At 41.1% G+C, this 27,940-nt stretch overlaps 1 protein-coding gene across 1 annotated transcript; it reads right to left on the reverse strand.

Moving 5' to 3' along the window:
• Positions 1–10,956: 10,956 nt before the first annotated feature.
• LOC106907980 (basic helix-loop-helix transcription factor scleraxis) lies at positions 10,957–26,861 on the reverse strand. The gene is made up of 3 exons (XM_014973900.2): positions 25,731–26,861; positions 25,432–25,648; positions 10,957–11,619 (listed from the first exon to the last, which is right to left on the reverse strand). Exons 1-3 carry the CDS (start codon positions 26,120–26,122, stop codon positions 11,581–11,583), a joined length of 648 nt encoding a protein of 215 aa, XP_014829386.1. The 5' UTR covers positions 26,123–26,861; the 3' UTR covers positions 10,957–11,580.
• Between the last annotated feature and the right edge of the window lie 1,079 nt (positions 26,862–27,940).

Below are 27,940 nucleotides of genomic sequence, written 5' to 3' on the forward strand. Positions count from 1 at the left end.
TCTAGACTTAATTAGAAATATAATATTTTACACATCCAGTTCTTGTGATATTCTGCTCTATTTTTGTGACGGATGCAGACGTATTATTTATTGCTGCCTGTGTCCTGTCGTTTGCTTGCAGATGGATGGATAAATCTGATGTGACGATTCAAACACAAATTTATGACTACTTAGGTGCAAATCATCAGTTACTCAGCTTTTTGATCGGGCATGGATATGTTCAGAGTTGTGCTTGACTCAGGCACAAATTAAATATTTTTATAATTGATGTACGGCTAAACAGGTACATAAAAATTGTGAAGAAAATGTTTAATTTGGAATTTCATTATAAAAAATACCAAAAAGGCGACCATTTTTTCCAGTTGTCTTCTGATTTACACTAAGATCGCCCCAAACGCTGAGAGACCTTAACACTCATTCGAACACGGCTGGTCTGCTGCAAATTTGGAAGATTTAATTTCAGTGTGAAAGGAAGGTTGGGGTGGAATATCTCAGTGAATAGGTTTTTCACAAAGCAGCGACATGTTTTAGTCGGAACTGTTTGCTCAAAATTTATGCAACGTACAAGGAGATTTCTCTTGCATATTAAAGGAACATTTCTGCAGCTATTGCTAGATTATCCAACATACCCCATTTGCTGTCGCTTTTGGTTTTTCCTCTTCTTAATCATTAAATAACTGGCGCCTAGTTGGGTGAATTTCAAGTGAATTTGATATTTAATCTACTGCCTGAAAACCTTCTTTGGTCTTCCACCAAACAGCAAAGCCTTGCTTATGGACAACTTGGAGGAGTGTGCGCTTCTTGCTATGACAGTGTGCTACTTCAGGTGAACTCTCACCACTTTCTGTTGGCAATATAGCGCTATCTGATAATAGCGCTGAATTAAGTGGAATCAAACTGGTGTAACTATAGAGAGTTACAAAACGTTAGCTGAAGTTCTGCCAACAGTGCAGGATGGAAAGTGGCTGTTGGACTTGGCATGTAATACGTGTGCCCAACTTTATGCCTGATATTTTGTTGGCTGATCGATTCAATTTCACGCAGGTCACTCGTCATACTTACACATCGTTCTTGCTACTGTGCTGCCTCGCGTTGCACCTGGGATATGCAACCATCATGTACACTATATGTACCTACGGACGTTTTGTGCACATATACGTTGTCAAGTGTGATTGTACTGCACCAGTCTGCAGTACAGCTACATTCTTATTCCATGCCAGAAAACTTTGCCAACACCTGGCAAAAAAAAATGAAAAAATCTCAGTTTAGTCTGAATCTTTTATGTCACACTGCATTCTCAAAGGGGCCTTGGACTAGCTTTTCTGATTCGACTGCCAAAGTTTCATCTACAGTACCAAAGAAAATGTTACTAGATTTACAATGTCCTTCTGCTTCTATATTTCTTGTAACAGGCAAGAAATATGTGCTGCAAGAAACTCTCGAAGCATATTTAGTGCTTCTGTTTGGAGTTCTGAATCAAAGTGTAAGTGAAGGTCATAAGGAAAGCCTTACACTGGGGACACACTATAGGATTGGCTGCCCAGTTTTACCGCCGATTCTGAGTCGGGGAAAGTTTGCGCCAGTCTGGAGTACAGACAGTACAATTCAGCTACGATCAACTGGCCGATGAGTTGGCACATAAAATCTGTTAGTGAGATAAGAGGCAAAGACTGGAGTCTGTAAGTGTGTGAGGGAAACCGACCCAATCTCAGCTGCAGGCAATCAAACATGCTTACATGTTTTGAACAAAAACAAGACATTTAATACTAAAATGCAGTAAATTATGAATTATTATTTGTATAATGTTATTTTAAATATGTGATATCAAAATTAATGGTAAAATTGCTCTGAATGTTTAAGATTTCAGTGGTTTAATTGGAGCTCAGTATAAAAAAAGTCATTGCTCTGAATAAAGTACATTTTAACAAAAGTGCTAAGGTAATTTTATTTATCATAAATACTTTTTTTTCATACAATCCAGTCCAATCATGATAGGTATGACAACATTTTCAGAATAAAATCAACATTAAAATTCATTAAAAAACCAACATTGGGTGAAAAATTAAAAAATGAGTCAAACTCTCAACACAAAAAACACAATCGACATTATCTGGATGAACTTTTCATTTAAGAAGTTCAACTATTGCTTATTATCAGATTTTATTTCTTTAACTTAATAGGGGAGTGAAACAGAACTAAAGCCAATCCAGATTCTCACATGTCTTTGTTTACCCTTCAAAGTAGTTCAGTCAATTCATTTTTTATATTTTAGTTTATTCGGTTTTAAATGGTTGGAAAACATAATGCGATATTGATAATCCCTCAGCACGTCTAATTATTAAGTGTGCAGTTCCTCCAGCTCTCTTCAAAATCTGTGAAGACCGTGACCGTTGTGCGCCGTGTTTTTCTCGTAATTTTTCAGGGAACGATTTTCTCCTTTTCCTGCATTTCTGACTGACAAGGTTTTACAAGCCTCTCCTCACCAATAATAATGTCAAAGGACGGAAACCACTGTTTACCTCCCACAGCCAATTACCAGTTTTTCGTGCAAAGCCTACTTTTCAGATTAAATAGACAAACGCTTCACACTGATCGGAGGTATGCGGTTATTTATTTAACCAGGTTGAAGCGAAGCCTGTGCAGTACCAATTTAACCTCAAGGAACATATATCAGACTATGTGCTGCGGCCTGCAAGCCGGCCACTGATTAACTCCAATAGTTTGGACATCTACTGAGTGACAGTGAAGTAGAAAGTCACATATTTATAGTCAGATGTTGGATTTTTACTGACCTGCTCTTTATTTTTAGGTTCGTGTAATTTATTTTAACTTTTTGCTTGCACAAGTTCATGAAACTCGACGAGGAGATGGAGGGGAAAGGTCCGTGGGATTCGGTTTCAGTCTTACTGGATGGCGCCAACCTAAAAAGATGTTCTCTTTTCCAAGAGATTTTTATTTATTTTTTTTTTCACCTTCAGAATATGTATCAAAAGGAAAACTGGACTGATATGCCAGGTCAGAAACAGGTCCGCATCACGCTGCGTAGGCCTCCCCGTATTATTGATGGCTTTAACGTCAGGGTTCATATCCTACAATGAGCACTGATGTAAAAATATTAAGCAGACATGGCTGTTGAATGACTTGCAGTCTGCTGACGCCCAGAAACCAACATTTGAAGAAGTTTTCTTAGTTCAGCTGGTAGAAGAAAGAGTTCATTAATCTTACACGTGCGGTACGATGCCAGCTGCCACTCAGCTCGTCCGTAATCGTCACTCGTCAGTCAGCTGGTCAATCTTTCATTCTGTCAGCCGCCTTGGCCAGCTTGTCAGCACCCAACCGGTCCATCAGCTAGTCAGTTAACCAAACAAATGAGCGAAAGAAAAAAACACCCAACCAGCCAGTGAGTCAAATCGGATCCCATCGTGGATGTTAGGAGTAGTTTCCCTCGAGCAAATCTGATTAAGCATGAAATAGAAATCGAGAGAAACAGGAAGATACATAAACCATGTCTGGAGCTCGCTCGCACACAAGTGAACGGAGGGAGATACGCATCTGTGTGCGCAGGCAGATCCTGGACTTATTTTCTGTAATACCCCCAAGTTTCATTTAAGGTTTGGTCAGGGTCCAGGTGGTTGGCTTTAATGCTGTCCAGATGGGAGACACGGAGCGGAGAGTGGCCAGATTTTTCCAACGTTTTTGTCGAAGCAGGATTCCTCTAATAAAAGCGGAGGAGATTTTCACAGTTCCGCAGACAAAACCTTGCATTTTGAATCTCAAAGGGGAAGGGAGAGCAAGTAGGACCGCAATGTTATACTTTGTTTTTATTAAAGGGGCTGATTGACAGCTTGGAGAGAATTTTCCAGCATTAAACCAAGGGTCTTATTGGAGAGGACATAGCGGTGAGCAAAGGGACCTGGCAAAGAAAAGCAACTCTTTGGCAAGCTGCTACTGACTGAAGGCTTGGCGTCCTCTCTAATTCTCTTCTCCTACCATCTCATTCTCATTATAGTCGCTATCTATCGCCTAGGAGCAGATTGCTGTGGGGTGCAGCTGATCTTAACCTTTGACCCACCCAAATCTTTCCTCTCAAAAGCCAGATCTCCACTTGGTTTCAAACCCCATCGTAATAATCCTCCACGTTTCAGGAATATGCTGCATCCTTATTTCACTTTATCCTTAAATTTAGGCACTAATAACTGTCTGTGATGCTCAGAGAATCATTTTGGGAACTTCGGTGCAACAGCACGGTTGCATACTTGCCTGCTTAGAGCCTAATAAAACCCAGAGTGCCTCTTGATTCAAACAGCCTATAAAGGATAAAACACTTACTGTCCTGGCATTAGTGTGTCTGTGGATATGTGGGCGAGTCTCAGTCTCCGTCTTATCTCCGATATGCATCTCTCAAAGCCTGGATCCAGTTAAAAAGACAGAACCGGTCACTCAGTGTGTCTCAGGGTCTGAAAGGCACCATCAGAACGAAGGAACAGCACACCGGCCGCATGTCTAAGAGCTATTGGATATGCTGTTTTCTTTTTGTTGCTAAGATTTCACACACTGTCCTGCGATTGTCGGCGGACTATCACTCAGCAGGCGCAGTGTCAACATTTGGCTCCGATTTTCATTTTTGACTTCAAAGTTATGTCATTGCAAATCTATTTTTACATCTTGGTGTGCAATACTTAATTATGTAACGAAATAACTGGATGATAAGGTCTCGACACACACACACAGCGACAAGAGACAGTGAAAAGCTGTTGGTAGCAGAGGCAGCAGTTCAAGCTTCAACTTCCTTCAGTCGTGTCGCCAGAATGTGAACGTCTACGAGCTCGAAATTTCCCATGCACAAATCTCACCGGTCACTTGGCTGTTGGAAGGCAGGAGTTTGTCGACTCGTCACACAAGTTTCATCGGAAATTAATGGAGAGCTAGCAACGTTGCCTCTCGTGTCAAGACCATTATTCTTTTCCAAATGGTGCATTGATGAAGGCTTAAAAAAAAAAAAAAAACTTCTAAAGACTTATAAAATGCATGTCAGTAAATCTTTTTTGTTTTTGTACTGGATTTCTCTAAATGCGATCCTAACTGAGCCCTCCCACCTCCACCTTTTTTTTTTAAACATAGTTTTCTGTTACTTTTGCAATTATTTGGAGTCTGATTATAATTGATGTGTGCACACTTAGCCATGATGCAATAATCACTGAAGCCTCCCTATAGCACGGCTCTGTGATTGCAAGGTTGTATCCTTGTCAGCGGGAAATGTCTTTTTAACAACCAATTAAAGATGAGCCAGGCTGCGTGCCTGCAAGGGGAATGTTTACGCAGCGGACCTCTCGGACGCAGAAAGAGGGAGAAAAGATTTATTGTCGGGGAAGGCAAGGAGAGAAAGAGAGACCAAAGGCGGAAGGGGTTGGAGGGGGGGCGGAGGGAGGACGAATGCTGAACAGTCCGAGATTTGGCACTTTCACAGGTGTGCACAACAGGGGTTTTTAAGGCGGACGGAGTTTATGCGTGCATGCGTTTGTGTGTATCCGTGTGTCCGAGCGTGCGTGCGCATGTGTGGAGCTGCCAAGCCGGCCACCTGTCTTTCCCTCGTTGTAGTTTTAGTGTTTCCTTTCATCCGGACCTCGGCAGCAGAGCTCCCACTTGGAGCAGTTAGCCTCCTGCAGTGTGTGTGTGCGCGCGCGTGTGTGTTTGTGTAGCTCGGGCCTCAGGTGGATTGAAAAGACTAATGTTCCTAAAGGTGCATTTCGCTCTTTCCTCCACCTTTTTATATCTTTTCTTCTTTATATTTTATAGAGACAGCTCGGGTGGAAGCAGGAAGTTGGCCTACAGGGCTGCAGAGCAGAGGAGGACACCAGAGGAAACTTCTGCTCCAAAGTCAACAGGAGGTCATGCTTCAGGAAAAGTACTGCTACTGATCCATCTTTAATTAATAGGCCTTATTCAGCTGGGTGCCATCAGAGAGCAAGAACATGGATGAGTTGGAAAAAGAGCAGGAAGTGCTTCTGTCTCCTTCACTGATTCTCGTGTTTTGACAGTTGAGAAATGGTGAAATAACCAGTTTATGTTTTTGAGATGTGATCCAAAGGCCCGTCTGGCCACTTATTCCCGAATAATTTGCTTATTTATAAAAGCTGTGGAGGGTGGTTTGAGAAATTCCAGGCTTTATTTTCAGTTTCCGACTCGGCGGTTTATGGGTCTGCAGCGTGAGGGGGATAACCGAGGTGGATGCTCCGCGAAGCCAAGCAGTGTGGAGGGGTGAATGTTTCAGCTATTTCAGAAGTGACCCATAAAGTGCTGCATTCATCAATATTTTCACACACGTAGTGATTTAACAATGGCTCAGACGATTCCGCGTGATGTGAAAAAAAACAGAGGGAACCCAGAAGACTCTTTGGCTCAAACAGTAACATGAGAGACGAAGAGGCAGAGAGCGCTCTGAGCTGCTCTGTCTGTCTGTCATCATGGTGACGTTACGCAGTCAAACAGATGGAACCTGATGGAGAATCGCTGTTTGGACAAAAGAAAACAAAAAAACAAACTCATAAATAAAATTCGCTTTAAAATGACGCATTTTTGTAGCTTAACCTACGAGCCAATTAAGTCTTAAACCTCTGAAAAATAATCAGTTATTTAACTACACAATCTAATTAACTATTTTTGTCTTAATGTATAAATGAGTAAATCGTGAGAAGGGGTTCACTGATACAAATCAGCCACGATTTTCTTAATTTTGCGAAATTGGCGACAGGTTGACACTCCGATGTGAAGCTGATCTCTCATCTCCTCGGTAAGGTCAACCACTGTCCTTTTTTGTTCTGCCGTCAGAGAGGTTTGACTGAAAGCCCTGGCCACCAGGTCATCTCTGCATGTTTGCTATGTTTTGCGACAAAATCAGATCAGGTCATGTCAGGTTTTTTAAAGATCAGCGGTCGGACATAAAACTACAATGGGTGCGCCACTCCAAAGTGACAGAGGCTTAGGTTAGACTCTTAATGTCATATGAAAACATATTCACTCCTTTTCCCATCAGAATGTGAGGGAAATGTGTTCTTCTTTCACATCCAACTCGATTCCATAAGACATTTATAACCTGAGCCAAAGCTGACGTCCTGCCAGTCTCAGACAGCGCGCTCTGATTCCAGGTTGTTGGAGCAGAATCGGACTCTTCATATATTTAGTTCTCCCACCTCCAGATTTCTTGGCTTCGACCCAGAGACACGAGTTGGTTCTGTGGAAGTTGGACCAAAGTAAGGTCCTGTTTTCAGGTTCTGTTGTGATGGTTCTGGTCCTGACAGATCAGCCTCCTGAGACTGATGAACTCTTGAAAAATGTTAGATCTTTGGTTGAGACTTAACTATTTGTACATTCATTTCTTCAACGTCCGGGTGTAGAAGAGAATTGGAGTTTTTATCTTAGACCTCTGACTTTGCATTCCACTGGCTGAGTTAATCATTTAGTGAAAATATCTTAGTTTTAAACTTAAACGTTTGATTACTAACCCTTCTTATAATCTTAAATTGGAGTATTTAAGATACTCATTGCAAATTTACAGAAGTCTCCTTGTGCTTAATTTTATATCATAGATTTTGCTATGGAATGGAAAGTGTTAGTTTTTGTTTTGAGATAAAAAAAAATGATGCAAGCATTTCTTCCACTTCCTGTGCCCACGTTTGGTCAACATTTTGTTAAAAAAATTAATGGGCTTTATCAAATCCATGTTACTTTTATTTGTCCTCTAGATTACACGTTTGAAACAAAGCTGTTGATGTTTTTTTTAAATCACGTTTTCCTTTAAACTTAATATCTAATTTAGCAAAAGTTTCAATTTTATGCCTTTTCTGATTCTTTTTCTAGTGTGAAAATCCTCTGACAAAAGCTGCCTTTTTGGAAACTTTTGCTAACACTATTAACATAAAATCCGTCACAGACAGCATCCTCGTCAGGCCATTACGTTGATAATTAGAACCAGTTGATTCTCCAACCTCCGCTTCACCTTCTAGTCCAAAACCTCCCACTTGAACGCACCGCAGCAGGCTGCGTACTCAGCTGATCTGCTTCATCGATGTGAAATACAGAGATCATTATACGGCTAAGCTATAGCACAGACTCCCCTGCTGCAGATGAGTGTGAGCGCATGCAAACGTGTGCACGTCCATTCATAAAGTGTGCTCATCTATTTGTGCATAAGTTCATTGGCTCACGAGTTGCATAAATGGTCATCTGTGTGTGTTCAAGATTATGTGAGTGTGGGCGTAAGGGGAACCTGATCTGATCTGTGTGGGAGGAACCGGTTCCTTTTTTCCCCCCACTCACAACTGTTCAGACAGACGGCCTGCTAGAGAGATCAGACTCTCAGACTAACCGGACCAGAAGCCATTAGGACACACTAGACACACTGCATTTTTTTTTTCCCCTCAAAAAGCTGATACTTTCTTCTTAAAAAAAATCGAGCTCTTAAATTATCAGGGGGCAATAATAATAAGGAAAAGAAACATTTTAAAGTAAATTCACAAGACTAATCAAATCATTTCCACGCGATCCAAAGCGCAGCATGGGCCAATAGCGGCCAAAGTGTCCTGAGATTTTGCGCTTTATTTTCCTATGTTCTGTCTTTTTGGGGAGGAAAACAGCTCTGGCACTTGAGTGTGAGGGTAGTTCAAGCATGACATGCCAGAACTACATTTTGTCTTTAAAATACAAGTGATTCTCCAGACCTCACGACTATCTTTAGCTCGGGTTTTCTCCGAAAATGCTTTTCCAAAACTCTCTAAATATTGCCAGAAATGCTATTAGTATTAATGATATATTATTAGTTTCTTTTTGAGTATATAACTTTTTTTTTCCCCCCTTCACTTCTATTACCTTTGTGAATCATGTTATAATGGCTGATACGACGTCTGCGGTGTCCCCTCAGGAAAAACATCAGCACTAAATGTGGATTAAGTCTTCAGCACCGTTTAAAGTTCTCAAAATGAATCTGTTTAGTTTCCTTCAGTATTATATTTTTTTTTATCTGGCCTTTTTCACCCAACACTTGTCATGTTGCAGAAAAAAGTCAATACAAACTCAAACAGATTCTTTGTTTTTAAGAAATTTTACCCACTGTCTGAAATTATCGGTCGGTTGGGATTACACAAACTATTTCCATTTGCTAAATGCTCGGCTGACGAGAGAATATTTATTGAAAAAGTTTTTAAAGACAACGCCTCAAACACATTGTTTCCAATTACGAAATCATAAGAAAATTTAAAAAAAATCGACCTAAATATCAGGGCAGTAACGTGGACCTCTGCTTCGTTCTTGAGCACAAAGTCCAGATACCTCAAAGTACCACGTTCATTTGTTCAGACAATTACATGCAAGTACAAGAGAACATCTTTGGTTGCAAAATGTACGAGTCAACCATTAAATAAAGTAAAACCTTGTAGAAATGCTGACCAAACCGATGTGAGCTGAAAAGCCACTCAGAATGAAAGTCATTATAAGAAAGCTGCATGAAAAGCCTTGTTACAGTTTGTACGTGTTTGAGCATAATGGCAAAACAGTCAAAGAAACACCCAAAGACATGCCGGATAACCAAAATGTTTGACCCGATCCAAACCACGTTAGGCAGTCCAACCAGACAGAAACTGCATATAAACTTCTTAATACAAAGAAAGATTTTTTTTTAAATCATGTAAATGTAGTTTAATTTAATGTGAGACAGTGAAAAAAACATGTTATTCTTGTTTCTTTTAATAAAGTGTATGTAAACATGCGGTCTCAACCCTCCAAACATCAGTAAGGTGTATTGTCCATCAGCCAGTCGTAGTATTCATTTAGTTTACTTTAGTTATTTATGTTGACGTTTTGAACTATTCACTCCATTGGTCCGACTCAAATGTATGCTAAATGCTTGAAAGTGAGCCTCAGTTACCCTGTACGGTGAACCCCAACCCTATACCGCCGACGTCAGCTGACCTCTACATGTGGGCGTTTCTTCATCGTTCAATTTTCAACCACAGTTAGAAGAGAGGCACCATCATGTTCTCTACGGTCATCAGACGAAGGTTTACTCGGATGAAAGACTTTGTCTTTCCCTGAGATCACCTAAACACGACAATTAAGAAAATGTAAAGAGCATCCTGTTTGTTTTTCACAAAGCCAAAATCAAAAGAATGTTAAAAAAGAATAAAATACTGTTTCTCGTGTCGGAGAAGAGGCTGGAAAGATGGACAGACAAGGTTATGGGAAGGTAAGCGCGGTCAGGATGCACACACTGGAAAGCCATCACCAACCAGATTCTGGCCAGTGGCACTCCAGGGAGAAAAGAGGAAGAGCAGAGGAGGAGAAAAGAGAACAAGCATGTGGAAAGGTAAAGAAGAGGACAGCAAAGGGACAAAGGCAGATGTCCAAGTAGCCATACCTGCAGATGCAATTTTGCAGCCCACTTCAACCCTTTCTCCCACCCCAGCTCTTATGCTCGCCTGCTTCTCCGCTTCTTAATCTTGCTTTTTTTTATTTCCTCTTTAGCCTTTCTTTTTTATTTTTACTTCAACCTTTATTTAAAAAAAAAAAAAAGCAAATAATGCTTTTTCAAGATAATTTTGGCCAAGGCAAAGAGCGGCAACAAAAACATCCAACTTAACAGATTTCATCTGTTATGTTAAAAACAAACCAGAAGCTTGAAATTAAAGGGAAATCTAAACTGAAATGTAAAAACAAAAGCATCGATTCTGCTTGTTTCAGATAATTATGCCTTAAATTTGCTCTCGTAAAAGGCTTTCGTTGGTTCTCGTGTCTCCCGTAGCAGTGCAAGTATCCCCTAAAAAAAACCCCACAATTTGGTTTCAGAAAACATCTGCGTGCCATCATAAATTCAAAATGGAAACTTTATAAGCTTTATTGGTTGGAACCGGCAATTACTGGGACAAGATTTGAAAATACAGTATGCTCAGAAAAATATGATTTACGCCCAGATTTACAAACATTTTATTGGTCAGCTCGAGTTATTTTCCACTTTCAGGGATGAATATTCGAAACAACCATTACCACCATAGTTCCAGCATGTTCTCTGTGATGCTACAAACTGAGTCAGAAACCAAAGTCTGCACTTAAAAACATCAAAAATGCCATAAGTCTGTTAAATAACAGTTTCATTATATATTGTTATGTTACATAAATATACATTTTTTTTATATCAGTTTACATTTTAATAAGACAACTTTTAATGAATACAAATTCGTGGGTTTGGAGAGATCATGTGCCGTATTTCTTTTTTTTTTTTTTTAGAAGTACTGTGTTTTTTTTTTTTTCCTCTATAGTCTTGATACGCTGGTGAAAATCCACCATGGAAAGTCTTGTTCACGATTCCTCACTGTAAAACAAAGAGTTCGCATAAAGTAATAGAAAAAGGAAACATTAAAAAGTTCCTTGTAAAAGGAAGTGGAAGTGCTACATAAATCCTTCAAAAGTCTTTAAAATGCATCACAAGTCTGGTTAGTCTTCAAGCTGCAGTGGTTGTAATAAAAAAAAAAAATCACATGAAGCCCCGTCAGAGTCGTGAACATTTTGTCCGTGTGGTTTGTGCCCTCGGCGTTAGCTTCGGATGCTCGTCTTCCTGTCTCTGTCTTTGTTCTGCGACAGAAAAGAGAACACGGTGTCAGATCGTCAGGAACGTTCAGCTTGGACTTAACGATGCAACATTGAGAAGGCGACACCAGAAAATGCAGGGATTTTTCACATTTCTGCCGTCGATGTTAACCTCCGGCGGCGGGACCCGGGGAGTCACGAACTTCCACTTCAGACAACTTCACTGTCTGCTGTGGCAACAGAATCTGGTTTTCTGCAATCAGTGTGGTTTTGTAAGCATTTCGCCTTTGGTTGCTGAGAAAGTAAATTAGCCCTGACTGGCTGCAGTAAACTCACAAACACATTCCCACACAGTAGCAAGGCAACGTTAGCCGCCGCGGCGGCAGCAGGGAGCAACACGTGTTTTGCTTAATTCGATCGCAGGCTGAACGATGACATCATGAGCTGATTTATAAGCGCAGCGTAAGACGATATATTCCTCATTTATCTGTGGTATCGGAACAGAGGAGCCCTGATTTCCTGGCTGGTGAGGAGCCTTTCTCTATCTGGCCAGGAAAATAACATCACTTTTTCCCTCCTCACCTAACCTCTCCCCTGCTCGCTGCGCCGGCCATCCGCCGCCGAGCCCGGCTCAAAGGTTTTTAATGAGGCTATTTTCTGAGTGATTTGCAACGTAGTCAATCATTGCCGTGTCTCAAAAATTAATGATATCTGATCTAATGGTGTTAAGACCTAATCCCTGGCTGCTGATAAATGTTTCCCAATCAAAAATCTGTTCTCATTCAAATTGAATTTGGATGAGTTTGTTGTATTTTCTGCCAAAAAAAAAAAGTTTGGGAGACTTTTTTATTTTTATTTTTTATTACTCCTTGCTCTTTTTCCTTTCTCATATCATCTCAGCTAACCTTCTCCGACTCCCAGCTTGGCCTCCTTCTAAACACCTGTAACACATTTCCTTTATTTCAGACATAGCACGAGGTGTAGGTGTTTGGAAAAGTCCATGTGACTGACATCAGCGACGGTGGGTAGGTGTTTGGACGGGTATCAGGTGGTAATCGGAGGATGAAATCACAGGAATTGGACAGGAATCGGTCCTCCCACTGATTGGGGCGCCGAAACGATTAGTGACGATTCGTCCTCCAGCTGGACAGAGATGAGCGTCGTTACTAGACTGTGACTGAACCACTTGTAGTTGGCTGCGAAAGCGAGCGTGAGCAAACACGCAAACAATTAGAGGTTGGTGCTTTGTGTGCAGGAATTTAAGTTTCAAAAGCGCAGCTACTTCATGTGACCTTTTCGTGACAGTTTAATCCAGGTTTTTTTTTTTTTTTTACACAAGTTCACTGCTCAAAATGCCTTGCTAAAAAAAACAAAGAAATAATTTTCATTTTCACCCTGAGGCTTTCGCAATATGCCGATGATCATTTTCCTTTCGACATACAATAGAATAATACAATCAACGTTTCTTAACTTAAAGAGACAAGAAAGTCAATTCATAAAGATTTGCCAAACTTCGGTGCCTGAACTTCATTCTGCGCTTGAGAGATCTTCAGGAAATACCTGAAGCTCAGATGCTTCACTTTCATCCTGTCTCATCTAGTCAATTCCTCACACAGGCCTCATTAAAGTCGAGCCCCGGGAACCGGCTTTAGACAATAATTTGGTCAAGACAAACTTGAAGCAGCATTAAGTTTCAACGCATTTGGCTTCTTGAGATACAGATGGAAAAAGTTACCGTTTACTGCAGCTTAACCGTAAAGGTCAAAGATCGCTTAATCCGTCCATTTCTGACATGTGTTAGCTTTGTTTGAATGTGATTTTTTTTTATGGGAGATCATTTTTACGACTAGTCTTTACTTAGGGTTTCTATTATCTCTGCTCTTTATTATTCTAGTGACTCTGCATAAATAAACCTGCTGCACTTGAGAAACTCTTACAGTTTGAGAGCATCAGATGTTTAATTTTACCCCCAGCAGTATTTGCCCAGTGTTGAAGGCTTAATCTGAGTTTCACACATTTGATTAGATTGGTACTTATCTACTACCATTGAATTTGGATCCATGGGGGCTACTTAAGTTACACCCTGAAGAGCAATAACTGGACTACCCCAACACATTGGTACTTTAGGTATTGGTTAGAGACAGAGCGGTCCTTCAAGAAGCTGATAAATCTGCAGCTCTCACTGTTTCCTGATATGTGAACATTTGTGATCTAATTTATCGCCTAAAAAATAAACATACTTCAATGTATGTGAAATTTATTAAGATTTTACTAAATAAAACTGCTGAAGCAAACAATATGCTCTGTGGTTGTTCTAAAATAGCACTCTCTATATAAAAACCTTTATACGTGCATGAGTTATATTAGTCTGGCTGCACCTACACATACGTACAACAAAATTTAATCTATATAACACATTTACTTTTCACCATGGTAACAGATCAGAAGCCGTCAATGAATTAAACTTTTTTTTTTCCAATGGATAACAAATGAAATACATTAGTACACATGAAACTACAATAGTTCTTAAGACGGCAAAATATTTTAAAATGACACAAGTATTTAGTACTGATTTATTAAACATTAGTGATACCAAAAATACCAGCACATTTCAAAGCAGACAGAAAATAAGTTAAGGAATAAATATTACAATTAAATTAGCCGAATCAAAAAAAAAAAAAAATCAATCTGATGCTCTACCTCATAGAAGTATAGTTAAAGGGTAAAATGTGATTCAGCGTTTAACTCTCAGACCTTACAGACTCCTTGAATTGTGGCGTAATCCAGCAATGCGCACTTCAAAACTAAGAGTAAGGCAGTGGGCGTCATGGGATTTTAGCCAAAAATGTTATTTTTTTTTTTTTTTGTGAGAATGAATTTAACACAGCCTGGGAAACTGCGGCCAAACTGTAGCACTCCTGTTATCGTACTCGCTTTCCCAACACAAACCATCAAACCAACAGCTGCGAGACACAAGTGCAGCCCGCGCTCTCCGGTGTTTGCTGGAAAGCGCTGTGGAAAATTGCAGGCATTTATCAGTGGAAGGAAAAGTACTCTGGGTTGGAGAAAGAGGATACACCACGAATTTCACTTAAAACCTGGGCGTTGAAATTAGCCAATTTACCAAAATTACATCAAATTAGTACGGAGTCATTAGACGAATCGTCCCGCGTCTCGTCGCGAGCAATCGGTGACAGCTTGGAAGCTGCAGCTGTAGCTGCGGAGCCTGGACCCGGACTGGTTCAGTCCAAACAGGAGGAGGGGGTCGCCTTCAGGCCGGCCTGGTAGTCAAAACAATCTGCTAAAGACTAATAGGTCACGGTCAGATGACGGTTCTGCTCTTTCTTCCCTCTTTCCACACACACATACCAGGAGCTTCCCCAGAGGGCGATTTGTCCGACCCTAATATGATTACCTGATGATGTTTGCTCAAGATACAATATGAAGATATCACCACCCTGAAACAATATTATTGTTCTATTATGGTGAAAAGCAGCCTGTGAAGACACTAAGCACTTTCATTAAAGTATCTTAACTCACAGATTTAAACTTCAATATTTTATTTTTTTTTTTTTTTTTTTTTGCGAAACTCAACCCTTACGATTCTTTACCTATAATTGTGAATTTTCCATGCACTCTTTTTTTTTCTTTTTCTTTTCCCCTGTCTTAAGCTCGGTCTGTCAAATAAAAACATCTAATTTAGTCCCTGGCTGCATGAGGACAGGACTGACTAGTTGGAAAAAATAATTCCACTTGGGCTCAGGCCTGCATTCATATAAGGACACTGGTATTTAACCGTGTAATGAAAGCGGCTTATATCCTTTTAGATTATTAAGTGAAAATATTTAAGACTGTGTCACTGTCTCCAGTGGCTTATATAAGCCGTAGTTACCCTCATAAATGACAATCAATTAAAAAAATCACACATCAGACCTTTAAAGTGAGCTAACTAGCAGACCAAAACGTCCCAATTTGCCATTATGTGGCTTGGACGTAGACGTGTACCGATTATCGGTATCGAGGTTTTAAAAAGTTACAGTTTCAAAACCGCTGAGACTTTCCTTTGTAGCGTTTAAAGTCCTGTCAGTGAAATACCAAAGAAGAAGAAGTGGAGTTTTCTCTGGCTGTGCAGAGGATGTAGTAATGCAGGGTTGCCCCTACCCCACATGTTGCTGCTCACTGCCAAACAGCTGACTTGTTATTGACTTCTAAGTTGTCCATGAAGTAAAATAAACACCAAACTTAAACAAAAACAAAGCTATAAAACTGACACAAAAACCAGCAGCTTGGAAAAGGGATATTTTTTCCCTTTTCCAAGCCGAGACACAGGAAAGTTTAAATAAAGATATTTTGACAAAACAACACCCAGAAGAAAGTTTATTTGTAGCCATAAACAGATTTACTTTTTGGATTGCACGCCTGTTTGCGAAAATGCCAACATGAGCTTCTACTGTGCTAACAGACTGTCGGGTTAAATGTCTTTGCAGTGGATGCCCACAACTGGGCCAGAACGCAGCGCCCAAGATGCTTAAGGTCACAGAGTGTTGGAAGCGCAGCTGGAAAAGAGGAAAAATGTGGATCCATCACAAGTGATGTCACTGCAGTTTTCAACAATAATATCACCATTGCATCACTTTCTGATATCATGCAGCCCTATTTTTCACTCGTTTTTGGCCTCCCGTGATGCTATTCCTCCGTTACGGTTAGAGCACATGAAAAATTAGTTGATGATTTGGTTTGGCTACGTCTAGCAACTTGTAGGACCGCCATGGCTGCTGGAGTTGACAGCATAGTGTTTTTTTTTTTCTACTTTGTGGCACTGGTGGCCTTTTAGGCCTTTATTATACAGCAAAACATGGCTGCATTAAGGACCGACGGCCTCCAGGTCTCGGGCCTCCACTCCAACACCACACACAATGTGACATCATGACAACTCAGGTTTTAAAGCCATAGTTACCAAGCATTTCTCTACCTGGAGAAATACAACTGGTTAACCATCTAATGTCACCTTGTTATATTTGTGATGCTCTAAGAAAAGCACAAGCGCAAAAAAGGAACGATATACTCCATATTGAACAGTTCATATACTCATAATTTTATATGCATGCTGTGAGCGCTTGAGAACAATACTTAATCACCAAAAAGTAAATAAAGCTTCAAAATAACTTTACTATTGGGGTAATATTTAGTATGTTGTATTGTTTAGCAGCAGTCGGGATGACTGTAGCTGATCCTGTAACTTTAGACAGGTTACAGGTGGTCATGAAAATCCAATGCCAGCCTCTGTTTTTCTTGGATTAGAGCACATTCATGTTACCTTACTATATCTTCTTGATGCATATCCTCTGACAAACAACTGATTGAGTTTAGATTGCCCAGTTTGCACGTGTATTTTATTACCACCATATTTTAATGCTTTAATGAGTAGAACAAGCTTGATTTCATTCCCACTTTGTTCTGCCCCATTATGCCGATAGCGTTACTTCATCATCGGCGCTAACATGTCCGCCCTCCAACAGCAAATTTGTCATTAGCTTCAGCACATATTGTTTTAAGAAGCGGCCTAATTAAAAGCGCCGACTTCTGCTTTCCTGTTCGCCATGTTGTATTTCTCCCTGCCAGGCTCGGAGCTCCGTGTTTGTGTTTTAATTTGCCCTGCGAGCGGCTCCATCCCTGGAGGCCAAATGACAACAGAATGATAGTTTTGCTAATAGATTTTGTTATCGGACCCGACTTCTTCTGTTGGTGTTGAATTAGGGGGTTTAACTGCTTCCATGTGTGCCGCGAGCGGACAGACGGCTCTGCGTTTGACTGCTGAACGTGGGGGAGAATATATTAAAAAAAACAAAAAAAAAACAGCCGCAGAATATGACCCTAGCCTGATGCACCTCATTAGCATAGGTTCAAACGAAACGCACGAAGGCGATGCTGCCGCTTATGAGGCACAAATCATTAACTCCCAGTCAACTCCGGCTCGATCGCTTTTCATCTATGACACTGAAACGTCAGCTTCATGCACGAGAGTGACGCAATGCTTTTTCCAGCTAAAGCGGTCTAATATTCCAAATAGCTGTAAGAACCGCAGCCATCGGCGTGCTTTCTGAACACGTCCCAGCCACGCATTTAAGCCCTCTTTAGGCGCACGCTTGATTGGGCCTCCTTAAAGACGCAAAGCGCGGTTTAAAAGCAAACGTCCAAACTGGAGGATAAATAGCGGAGTTGATTATCCCGGCTGACTCGTTGGCCACCTTCCTCCTCGTCTCCATCTCCGTTTCCAAAACTTCCTGCCCGCCATTAGTTTTAGAAAGCGTTGAAAGCGCAGCGGCGATCCAGAGCTCCTCAGCTATCATACATGGTTTGTTTATGCAGTCTAGATAGACGCAAAGAGCTGCCATCTGGCTGACATGGAAAGGGAAATAGAAGTAAAACACTTTTATTAAAAAACTCTCAAGAAAGGTTGTGCACCCATGTGTGTGTGTGTGTGTATATATATATATATACGTGTGTGTGTGTGTGTGTGTGTGTGTGTGTGTGTGCGTGTCATTTGTGGAGGTGTGAGTGTAAGCAGAGAGGGCGTTCCACAGAGCGCGGTTTCCAGGCTCCTTTACCATCACCATCAAAGCTCAGCCTCAATGTGTTTCTAATAGCAGCCGCTGAATTAAACACTGGCTGCACTGCCTCAGCAGAGGATAAATCATTTACAGAACAATTAGCTCATTTGTTGCTCTGCTCCGTTCTGCCAATGACTTCCAGACACAGAGAGCCAGCCGAGGGAGGACGTGTCTGTGTGTTTGTGAGGTGACTGTGTGGGCAAAAAAAATATGCAAAAGTCACCCGATTCAACTGAGTCATCCACTAAACGACACAATCCGCTTTGATGCACGAGTCTCTGCAGCAAGTCTTTGCTTTCATCCTGAAGTGGAGCAAAACAGACAAATGGAAATCAGCTGCTTTCTGAATTCACCGCAAAGATTTGGCCTTTTCTTTTCATACACCCACAGATAACTGCGTACAAAAACGCTTCGGATCAGCCTCTCCGAGCGGGAGTGAAGCGCACGCATCATGTTTCGTCTGCTGTGCCACTGACTTTGAACCTCAGTTTTTAATTTTGAGACATTCACTCAAATCATAAATAAATATGGGCTGCGCCCTAAAATGCCAATAAAATTGCCCATTTCAAAGGGAACAATGGTCTATTTACAGCAACCACACCATAAGTACCAAGATAATTGGATTTTTTCCAGCGTTTTTATGTTGTTTCCAAACATCTGACAGCTCTTTTATGCCATAAAAAAGAGCTGTAAAACCCCCGATATTGGGCAAATTGTCTCGACTTGTAATACAGGGATTAAAAGGAAAGAAGTTCTGAATTGCAGTCATTGGCAGACAAATTACCACTTTTATTTTCTTTTGCCATTAATTTGAGCTGACCCTCTTCCTAGTTCGAGCCAATAGAAATAGGCCACACTTGTGGAAAAAGCTGTAAAAATATACAGAGTTCTGTGCCCTTAAAACAGAAGTAGACAAATTAGCATGGTTAAAGTTGTTATGTACGGAAAGACCATCTTAACTACAAGCCATCACCTTGGGCTCACCTCGACCAGGAGCGAACGGGCCTCCAGAATCTGCTCCGGTAGAGCACGGCTGTGCCGACCAGGATTTCTACATGCTTATGCAGCCTCCAAGCTGCCCACACGTCAATCTGATGAGATCTGAAGGGAGCAAACCAAATTCATGGGGGCCCCACGCACCATCCGCGGAGTCCAAAGGGTCTGCTAAACCTGACACTGTGAAGATCTATAAAGATCTTTTACTGCAGAACTGTAATCGCACACTGAAAAATTTGCTGCAGCTTTATTACTTGTGAGTTTTGAAAAAAAAAGAAGAAAGGTTCTGACCTCCTTTGCTGTGCTCATCATTTTGAGATAAACCTCCCGGCTTTGTTTGTCCATGCTCCTTTAAACCTGCAATAACTACTCTGATGGGTTAGCAGCTCATATTATTGTAATCATTTTCTGACTAATGACAGACAACACGCTTTGGTGCTATGCTTTTGTGTCTTACCCATTTTGAAAAAAGAGCAATTGAAAACATTGATCAACTTAAAAACAGTAAAGTATAAATAAGAATAATGCTTTAGGGGTTCAAAACGACTGGTGATGTAAAAACGCACTTACGTTGTGTGGGATTTTCTTTCCCTTTATCCAACATATAAAAAAAAATCTTTGCTAGGACCTCTGATGACCGCTCTGGTTATTTAACTGTAAATCCTTAGTTAGCCGTGTGTTACATGTTGACTCCTGACACCTGAGAGTGAAGGTGGAGTGAGACATCCTTCACAAGATACATGCATCAGTCGTGACTCAAGAGGCAGGCCCAGTTCTGTTCATTCACCGCCTCCCCATTTTAGTTAACACAACTATCAGAGGCGTTAATACAGAAACTCTCTCATCATTGATTCCAGTTTTTTAACTCTGTTTTATTGTCGTCCTGTTCTGAAAGTATGATTAAACAGCTTAAAATAGTTCCAATATCCAAGATAAAGACTTAACAATTGTACAATTACTCCAAATAATAATAAATTAGAAGCATTGATTTTTTACACTTTGAAACAACAATGGTATTTTTACCAACTGGCATTGTAATCATTTGAACTTGATAACTACATCATGCTTGAATTGCATATAATTAGGTCCAAATATTAGTAGTAATTAGCTACATTTACTTGAGTGGGGTAACGTTTTGGACTATTCATAGTTTTACTTTTACTTCAGTGATATTATTATTAAGAATCACTACTCGTACTGGAGTAAAACTTCTGGATACTTTACCCACTGAGAGTAAGGTCACTGAATAAGAGTTTATGTCAAAGTGAGACTTCGTCTTTACATACACAAGCTTTGTTCTTCTAATTATGTTAATGGCATGTTCACCTTATTCTACCATAACACCTACGATAAGTATTAGTTTAAAAGTTTTATATTTGCACATCATTTTTTTTGTCTGTGAGGTCTCATTTTATAGTATTAAATCAGATGTTTTTAGTTACTCAGCATTTGTGTAGCCTTTTAATCAAATACCATTTTACTTGAGTAAATACATGGGGAAGTTGTGCTACTCTTACTTACAATTTTTCTACCCACATCTGACTAGATTTTATTGTAATGAAGTGGATTTGTCTGACAATTTGTATTCAGGCAGTTGTATTTAGCAAAACCGCACATAAATTGGACCAATTTTTAGAGTAGAAAAACAAACAAACAACCAAACAAAAACAAAAAGATCAAATGGGTTCCCAGTCTCAATGAGTTGCCAAACTGTTTCTAGAATCCAAGTCACATTCACCGATCTGCACTCAAACAGCTTCACAGAGACTGGTGAACAGCTTTAAGGTTTAAGTAGCAAAACGAAAGCTGAAACCAAATTCACAACCTTTCCAGTTGACAGACTACACATCACACTAACCTGCATCCATCAAAGTGTGAAATAAAATTCAGTCAATTTCCTATGATACTGATATAAAACGTAATAATCATTTTATTTATCTTTGCTTTACCTTACAGCTTTCTTTGACCCTTGGATCAAGTGCAGCAGATGAATAAATCACATTAGTATTCACCTCACTACCTGCCTGAATATGTCACACGTGACGCTGTGTGCGCAGCCGTCATTAGTAACAAGGCCGCTTGTTTTGAAACACTTACACCATAGTCACCCATAATAAGAGGAAATGACTGTATACTTTTCTCACTTTCACCCTCTGCTGCGTTGGAAATGGGAGTAACTGAAGCGGCTGGTTTAAGCAGAGCTGACAGCGGTGATGAACCTCGATAACTATGAAAACATACGAGGAAAGAGCTCTGAACAGAAACTCCCCTTTTACCTCTTCTAGCTCGCTCTCTGTAATCACCAGCGCCAACTCTGCCCTTCAGCCCACTCCTACACACTCCTGCACACTCCTTCACACTCCTTCACACTCCAGAAATTTGGCAAAGAAACGCTCCAAATTAGTGCTAATCACAGTTAATCGTTTACATTCCAGGACTAGATGGACTACTCATTTTTTTATTATTGTTAAAGTAATAAAATAAATTTGATCTGGAGAGTGTTAATAATATACACAGATATGAGATCTTATGCAAGCCAAAGAGAAACACGGTTAAACATTTGCAATCCATCATAAGGCTTATTAAGAAGTCTCGTTCTGTGTGTATGAATGCAGATGGCTTGTAATGATTTTAAAAGCAGCAGTGATTCAGCGTTTAAGTGTTTGAAACTGAAACTTAATCTGCATTATTCCAGCTTACAGTGAATGATGACACATTCTCTCTGCAGTAAACATGAGTAATGTACTTTATTATGACTCCATCCCACAGAAAACCTCCTTTTGTTACACTGAGCTTATTGCAACGCTAAAGTGAGCCGATGGTTCTTTACGCATAAACACAGGCAGATAGATACAAGACAAACACAACCGCTTGCTCCTCTGAACAATTACTAATCTGGTATTAATTTGTGAAATAATGCACTTAATTAATATCCATTTTAAGGAGTGTATTATTTTATGCAGGAAGCCCAAAACACATTAAGTGCTACTCCACAGGTATTATAAAAGGTGATAATATAAGAATTTAAGACTCATTTGTGCATTTTGTATTGGAGGATGAACCTCTTCAGTTGAGTTTGACAGATGACTGGCTTATTCTGCAATTACAAAGGTAGATAAGACATTTTTTGTAAGTAAATACACTAAAATTATAACGAGGAATGGCTCCCGTACCTCTAGTGGATGAACGACATAATAAAAAGTTTGTAGAAAATAAGGGAATAAATCCTCCAAGAGGGAGAGTGAACCTTCATCTTAAGCTGATTTTAGACACTTCGAACAACTCAAACTGAAAACATTCATATCCATGGGATGCAACAATAAAATGAAGATTATTTACAAAGTTTGTCGCTGTTTTTCTCGGCCGTGTCACTTTGCTACTTCTCCTTGCGAGGCCTGAATCTAATCACCTCATCAGCTACAAATCATCAGTCATCTCAAAGTTCAGGAGTAAACTTTGTGTTTTGAAGCTGTTATTTGTGCAGTGGCATTAAAATGCTACATTACTGCCGTTTGCAGACCGATAAACTGAAGAGTCGAGTTGATACAGCCAGTGGCCTCAGACAACAGAAGCTTAGAGTACTAACATGGATATATTTTGACTGAGATGAAGTTTTGTGGGGAAATATTTGCACATATGGATATAAACTGTTTGACTTGTTTTCCAAATGCTAAAATCTGGCATGAGAACAGAGAGTCTGTTAGCTGCCTTCGTCCGTCTCATCGACTGTAACTTTTTGGACGTCTCTATGTTCAGTGAGTATGGAGTAAGCTTTTGGATTTTGCAACAAGCTGCTGTGTTTACAATGGGACATACAGTCATTATGTTCCTGTGCTTTTCCAGAGCAACTAGTTGCTTAGGAATTAGCTAATGGGGCCTATTAGCTGATCAGGCAGACAGTTTCAGACAGCTCCAGTCTACATAACCTCTCTACTAACACAGAGGACGTTTGGCTGAGTAAACAGCGTCAAATTAATGTTTTGGGAGAGAAGAGTCAATATTTCCTAATGTTTAATATGAATATCTGAAGTTAAATGGTTAAAGTCCGCTAACGTCTAGCTGATCAGCTTTTAACCTTACACCGTTTTGAGGTTTTCCTCACATATTTAAAAAAATTCTGCGATGTAATCTCTGTCAACTAACCAATAAAAAGCACACATTTTTTTTTTAGAAATCTCATTTGAATAATATAAAAGGTCAGGAGCAATTACAGTAGCCTGCCTCACCCTGAACCAGCCTCCTTTAAATGAAGAAGTGCTTAACTTGTCATTGAGTTGTGGAAGAATCTAAACTGCAGATCTGAACCGATGGAGGTGAAGCAACATGTTTTCATATAAACCAGTGAGTCACACCACAGTATCTACTAAGCCGCTGTTTTAGCCAATTGAGAAACGTAGTTTTAAAATAATGGGTTATAAATTCTGTGTTGTGGACAACATTCCCAAAGCCCTTCCTGCTGTGACGGGATGAGCTGAGGGGTCTCTTTCAGCACCGCTTGCCCAGAGGTCTCTGCCTTTTTTAATCTGGCACTGCTTCCTTATTTCCTTACTTTGAAACACCCAAATGGCCTTAAAGCCTTACTGTTGTATCATTTCCATAATATCACCAGACTATATAAAATATATTTATTACAATGTGTGTTTTTATCAAAACTTTGTCTCTAACTAATCTCTTATCGCCCTTATTTGTTTTTCTTCAAAACTGAAAAAATAACCAAGAAATAAAAAAATATAGACAATGACTTTCATGTGTGCTCACTTCATCATTTGAATGCGTTTAGCTCACAAAAGAGCAGTAGAGCTTTTTATCCAGCTGTGATGGGAACCAGTGTAATGTGACTGACAGCCGGTAATGAGGGACTTTATCAAAGTGTCCACGTTTGAGTGCTCCGACATCAGAAAGTTTCAAAACTGTTTTCCGCGCAGCATGCATTTACAGGTCGGTCATGCATCTGCAGCAGCGGGCTGGCAGCCGCAGATGGTATCTCACATTTCTGACTGACAGCCCCGACCTGCGCAGGCCTGATCGATATGCAAAGAAGTAGTTAAGGAGGGAAGGTTCAAACGAAAGGAGATGTGGATGAGAATATAACGACGGGACAGACGGGAAACGATTGGTGGTGAAACCGAAACTGGTTTCAGGCCAGTTATCTCCCAGCTGAGAGCGTCTGGGTGTAGACACTCAGGACGTCTAGGCTTTCAGGCGCACAAGTTCAGAGGGTGAGGCAGAAGGGGGGGTGGCGGGGGTGAGACTTGTGCCGCTGAGACTCTGGTTATCCCTCAGCTAAAGGGTCTCTGGGTTTAGACACTGAGGAGGGTATTAGCTTTCACACACTGCTGGGGTAACTGGGGAGTCTGCCAGATGTCAGCTCCTTACCAATAAATCCTGCTAAATGGGCAGCCGGCTCGGTTATAGAGGAAGGCCTGACTGGACGTCAACTCTCTATCATTCTCCGCTCTGTTTGTCAAAACCCGGAGCGAGCTCGTAAATATTTGATTTCACTCAGCTGATGGCAATCCCTCATTCCCTGTAATTCCTCATCAGACCGATGGTTTCTTATGGGAGAGTGGTCTTGATTATGACAATTTCCTGTGCTGGATCAGACAAACCAAAACTCACACTTTTTAAAGTTCACCTCTGCTTTGTCTTTGAAAGGAGGGCAGTTTTTCTTTCTTCTTATTTTAGGTTTTATATCTGTATTAAATTTTGCAGCAGTTTTAATTAAAACCTCGTCAAATCCCGGCTGAAGAATTTACACGCGACTGAATAGATTTTACGCACTCCCGGTAATAAATCTCTCTGTATAAACACGTATAAACTTTAAATTCATATTTTTTTTTGCTCATATTGACTGGAGTTCTGAGGAAAAAAAAAAAACAAAAAAACGACTCAGGTCCCCCGAGCTCTCGCTGAGCTCCTGTGACAGAGAAACACTCATGTATATGGAGTGCAGAGGATTTTTTTAGGAACCACCTTGAACTTTCAAGCCAGCTGCTCCAGTAAACCCCCAGCAGGACAATATTGCATGGTCGTTCACCCCAGAAAGTGGACTCTAAAAGAGGTGGCGCTTTTAAAGCCCCTTAGGGCCAGCGAGGTTTATGGGCACAGTTGCTGATCTCAGGTCAGGTATTTAACACAAAACTGACCCGACCCAACAGCCCGTCTCTACGACCACCATGTCGCTGTAAACGCCTCTTGACTTGACCTTCGTACAGCTGATATCTCTCTGACTTGTTGTTTTTCTGCTCACCATTTTCCGCTGGTTGCTGAGGCAGAAGGTACAGATGTGCTTAGGCTGAGCCGATTGGTCGGATCCTCGGGTGGGGGAGGAGCTGACGTGGAAGAATGGAGGTGAGGGGGCGTGGCACGGCTGTCCGTCGTGAAGCCCTTCGCCCAGGAGCAAAACGTTCCCCAGATGGCTTATGTAGCTGCTGGCCAGACGTAGCGTCTCAATCTTTGACAGTTTCCTGCAGTCAGATGAGACGTGAGTTGCAAGATTAATTTGAAACCTGCAGCGGAACGGTCAATGAAAAAAATATCGCTCCTTACCTGTCGGCCGGCTCAGTGGGGATGAGCGTGCGAAGCGCCGTGAACGCTGTGTTGACAGAATTGGTGCGATCTCTTTCCCGTGCGTTGGCCGCCGTCCTCTGGCGGACTTCGCCAGGAGGAGACGAGCCCGGGGGTCCGAGCCTGCCCGTCAAGTTTGTGACGCTCACCCCGGCGCCCCCACACATCTTTCTCTTCCTGTTCACCTTGATGTGGAAGGCGGACTGGGACGACGAGGACAGGCGAAAGGATGCAGAGTTGGAGGAGCTGCTGGTGCGGTCCTCGGAGCCTGAGCCCTCGCTGCAGTTCTCGTCGTCGTCTTCGGAGAGGAGGCCGATGTCTCCGTACAAGAAGCGGCCTGCCGGAGGTGGAGTGCGTAGCATGGCAAAAGTCATCTTTGATGGCTATTTGATCAGTCCTGTTCAGGAGCTCTTCCAAGCAGGCTTTGCTCTCTTGTTTGATTGGGTTGCAAAAACGTGTTGATGCTCCCAACGCGTGTCGACTGGTGGCGTTTGGCAAAGCAGACTTGGTTTATAACCTCCTTTTACTCAAAGCAAAACATCAGCAGGTTGAGCTTAAGGTCAAGGGCGGAAAAAGTCGGGTCTTCTGATCTATACCCACAGGTGCATTCAGATTCCAGCTCTGTCTTATTCTCTTCTGAACTGCTAAAAGAAAAACATAAAAAAAAAACTCCACATTCCCAGAGTCTGCTTAATCTTCAGTTACTCTGTGAGAGCTCAAAATAGCATCTCAAGATTAAAACTCTCTGTCTTTCTTTGTGTGTCTTTACTTCCTACTTTATCACTTGTTTCTACCTGCTTCCTTTCCAAAAGTCCAACTAGTCAACTGGTCTGTGCCGGCAGATTCATGCTCTTTTGCTTCCAGCTGGTCTTCCCCCCTTGTCCGTCTTCCTCTTTGCCTGTTTTGCTCCACGTGTGCGTGCGGTCTGAGTGTTTCAGCCCGCCTCTGGTCTTATAGTCCGAGGGAGGGCCAAGAGGACTGTCGTGCTCCTCCTCCTCTGAGCGTTCAGAGTCCCCCGGCTGCCGTCTGAAAGCAGACCACAGAGACCGGAGGCAAGAGGCGAGCCATCAGCAGTAGTTTGTTTTGGCTGCATGCTGATGCTTTCCAGGGGAAATCCACCCAAAAACAGTGCTTGCATCATCCTCAGGGGCCACAGCAGCTCTCCAGCCAGCCAACATGAGTAAGGTTTACAGATAGGAAGAATAGATAAAGCACTATCAGCTGGCAGCTAGAGGGGGCAATGAGATCACCTAACTCTCTAAGTTAGTTGTTTTCTGCAAACATGTTACCAAAATCTTTTCAAGAAATCTTGAGTACTTTTTTAAGTTTGTGTTAAAAAAAATGATAGTTTTTGCTCTACATTTCTCCTCTGAAAACAACAGAACAGGCTTCCAGGAATGGGCCTAAAACGTTGTGTTTTGCTCTGCCACATCGTTGACAGTGATAAACTATCGACTGCGAGACGTCAAGTGAAACCTTGCTTTTCTAATTGGTGTCTTTCATTCACAATGCCGTCCCTCTTGTGTTTGTCCTCTGGTTGGGAAATCTGGACGCAATGTAGCCACAGAGCTGGAAGATGGCCGGCCAGACTGAGCTTATAAATAAAAGCCACTAATGGTTTTACTGAGCCATGGCTGAAGTCTTTTCAACTTCACAGTTTTTGACACTAGAGGGCCCGAAGTTTCTCATCTTAAAACACATTTAGTGACTTGCAAAGGGATTCATGCGGGGGAATTGAACTTAGAGCAGCGTACGTCTGGATTTTATTGAGATTGTGATGCACCTACACAGAGCAGAACATAACTGTGGAAGGAAAATGATAAAAGTTTTAAGATTGATTGATGTTTTTTCAGCTCCCTTTACAATATTAGCCCTGAGTAGTGTAGTTTAATCCAATTATATATACACGAATGTTCTGTGAAGGCCTCAGAGTTTTGTTAGGGAATATTTGTAGAAAAAATAAATAAATAAAGGTTTGGAGCAGTTCAAAGCAGGGTCATTATATGGCTCAATGTCCTAAACTTAAAATTTACCAGACAAGGATAGCGTTAGTCCCAGGAGTACCATAAAAACACCGGCGGAGCTACAGAAAATCTCAGCTCAGGTGGAATCATCTGTAGACAGTACAACTCTTAAGTTCAGCGCTCTACAGAGTGGAGCCTTATTGGTAGAGAAGCAGGAAGTATGACATT

This window comes from Poecilia mexicana, unplaced genomic scaffold (assembly GCF_051168715.1).
Source record: "Poecilia mexicana isolate PSO_F unplaced genomic scaffold, ASM5116871v1 scaffold_16, whole genome shotgun sequence".
NCBI classification, from domain to species: Eukaryota; Metazoa; Chordata; class Actinopteri; order Cyprinodontiformes; family Poeciliidae; genus Poecilia; species Poecilia mexicana.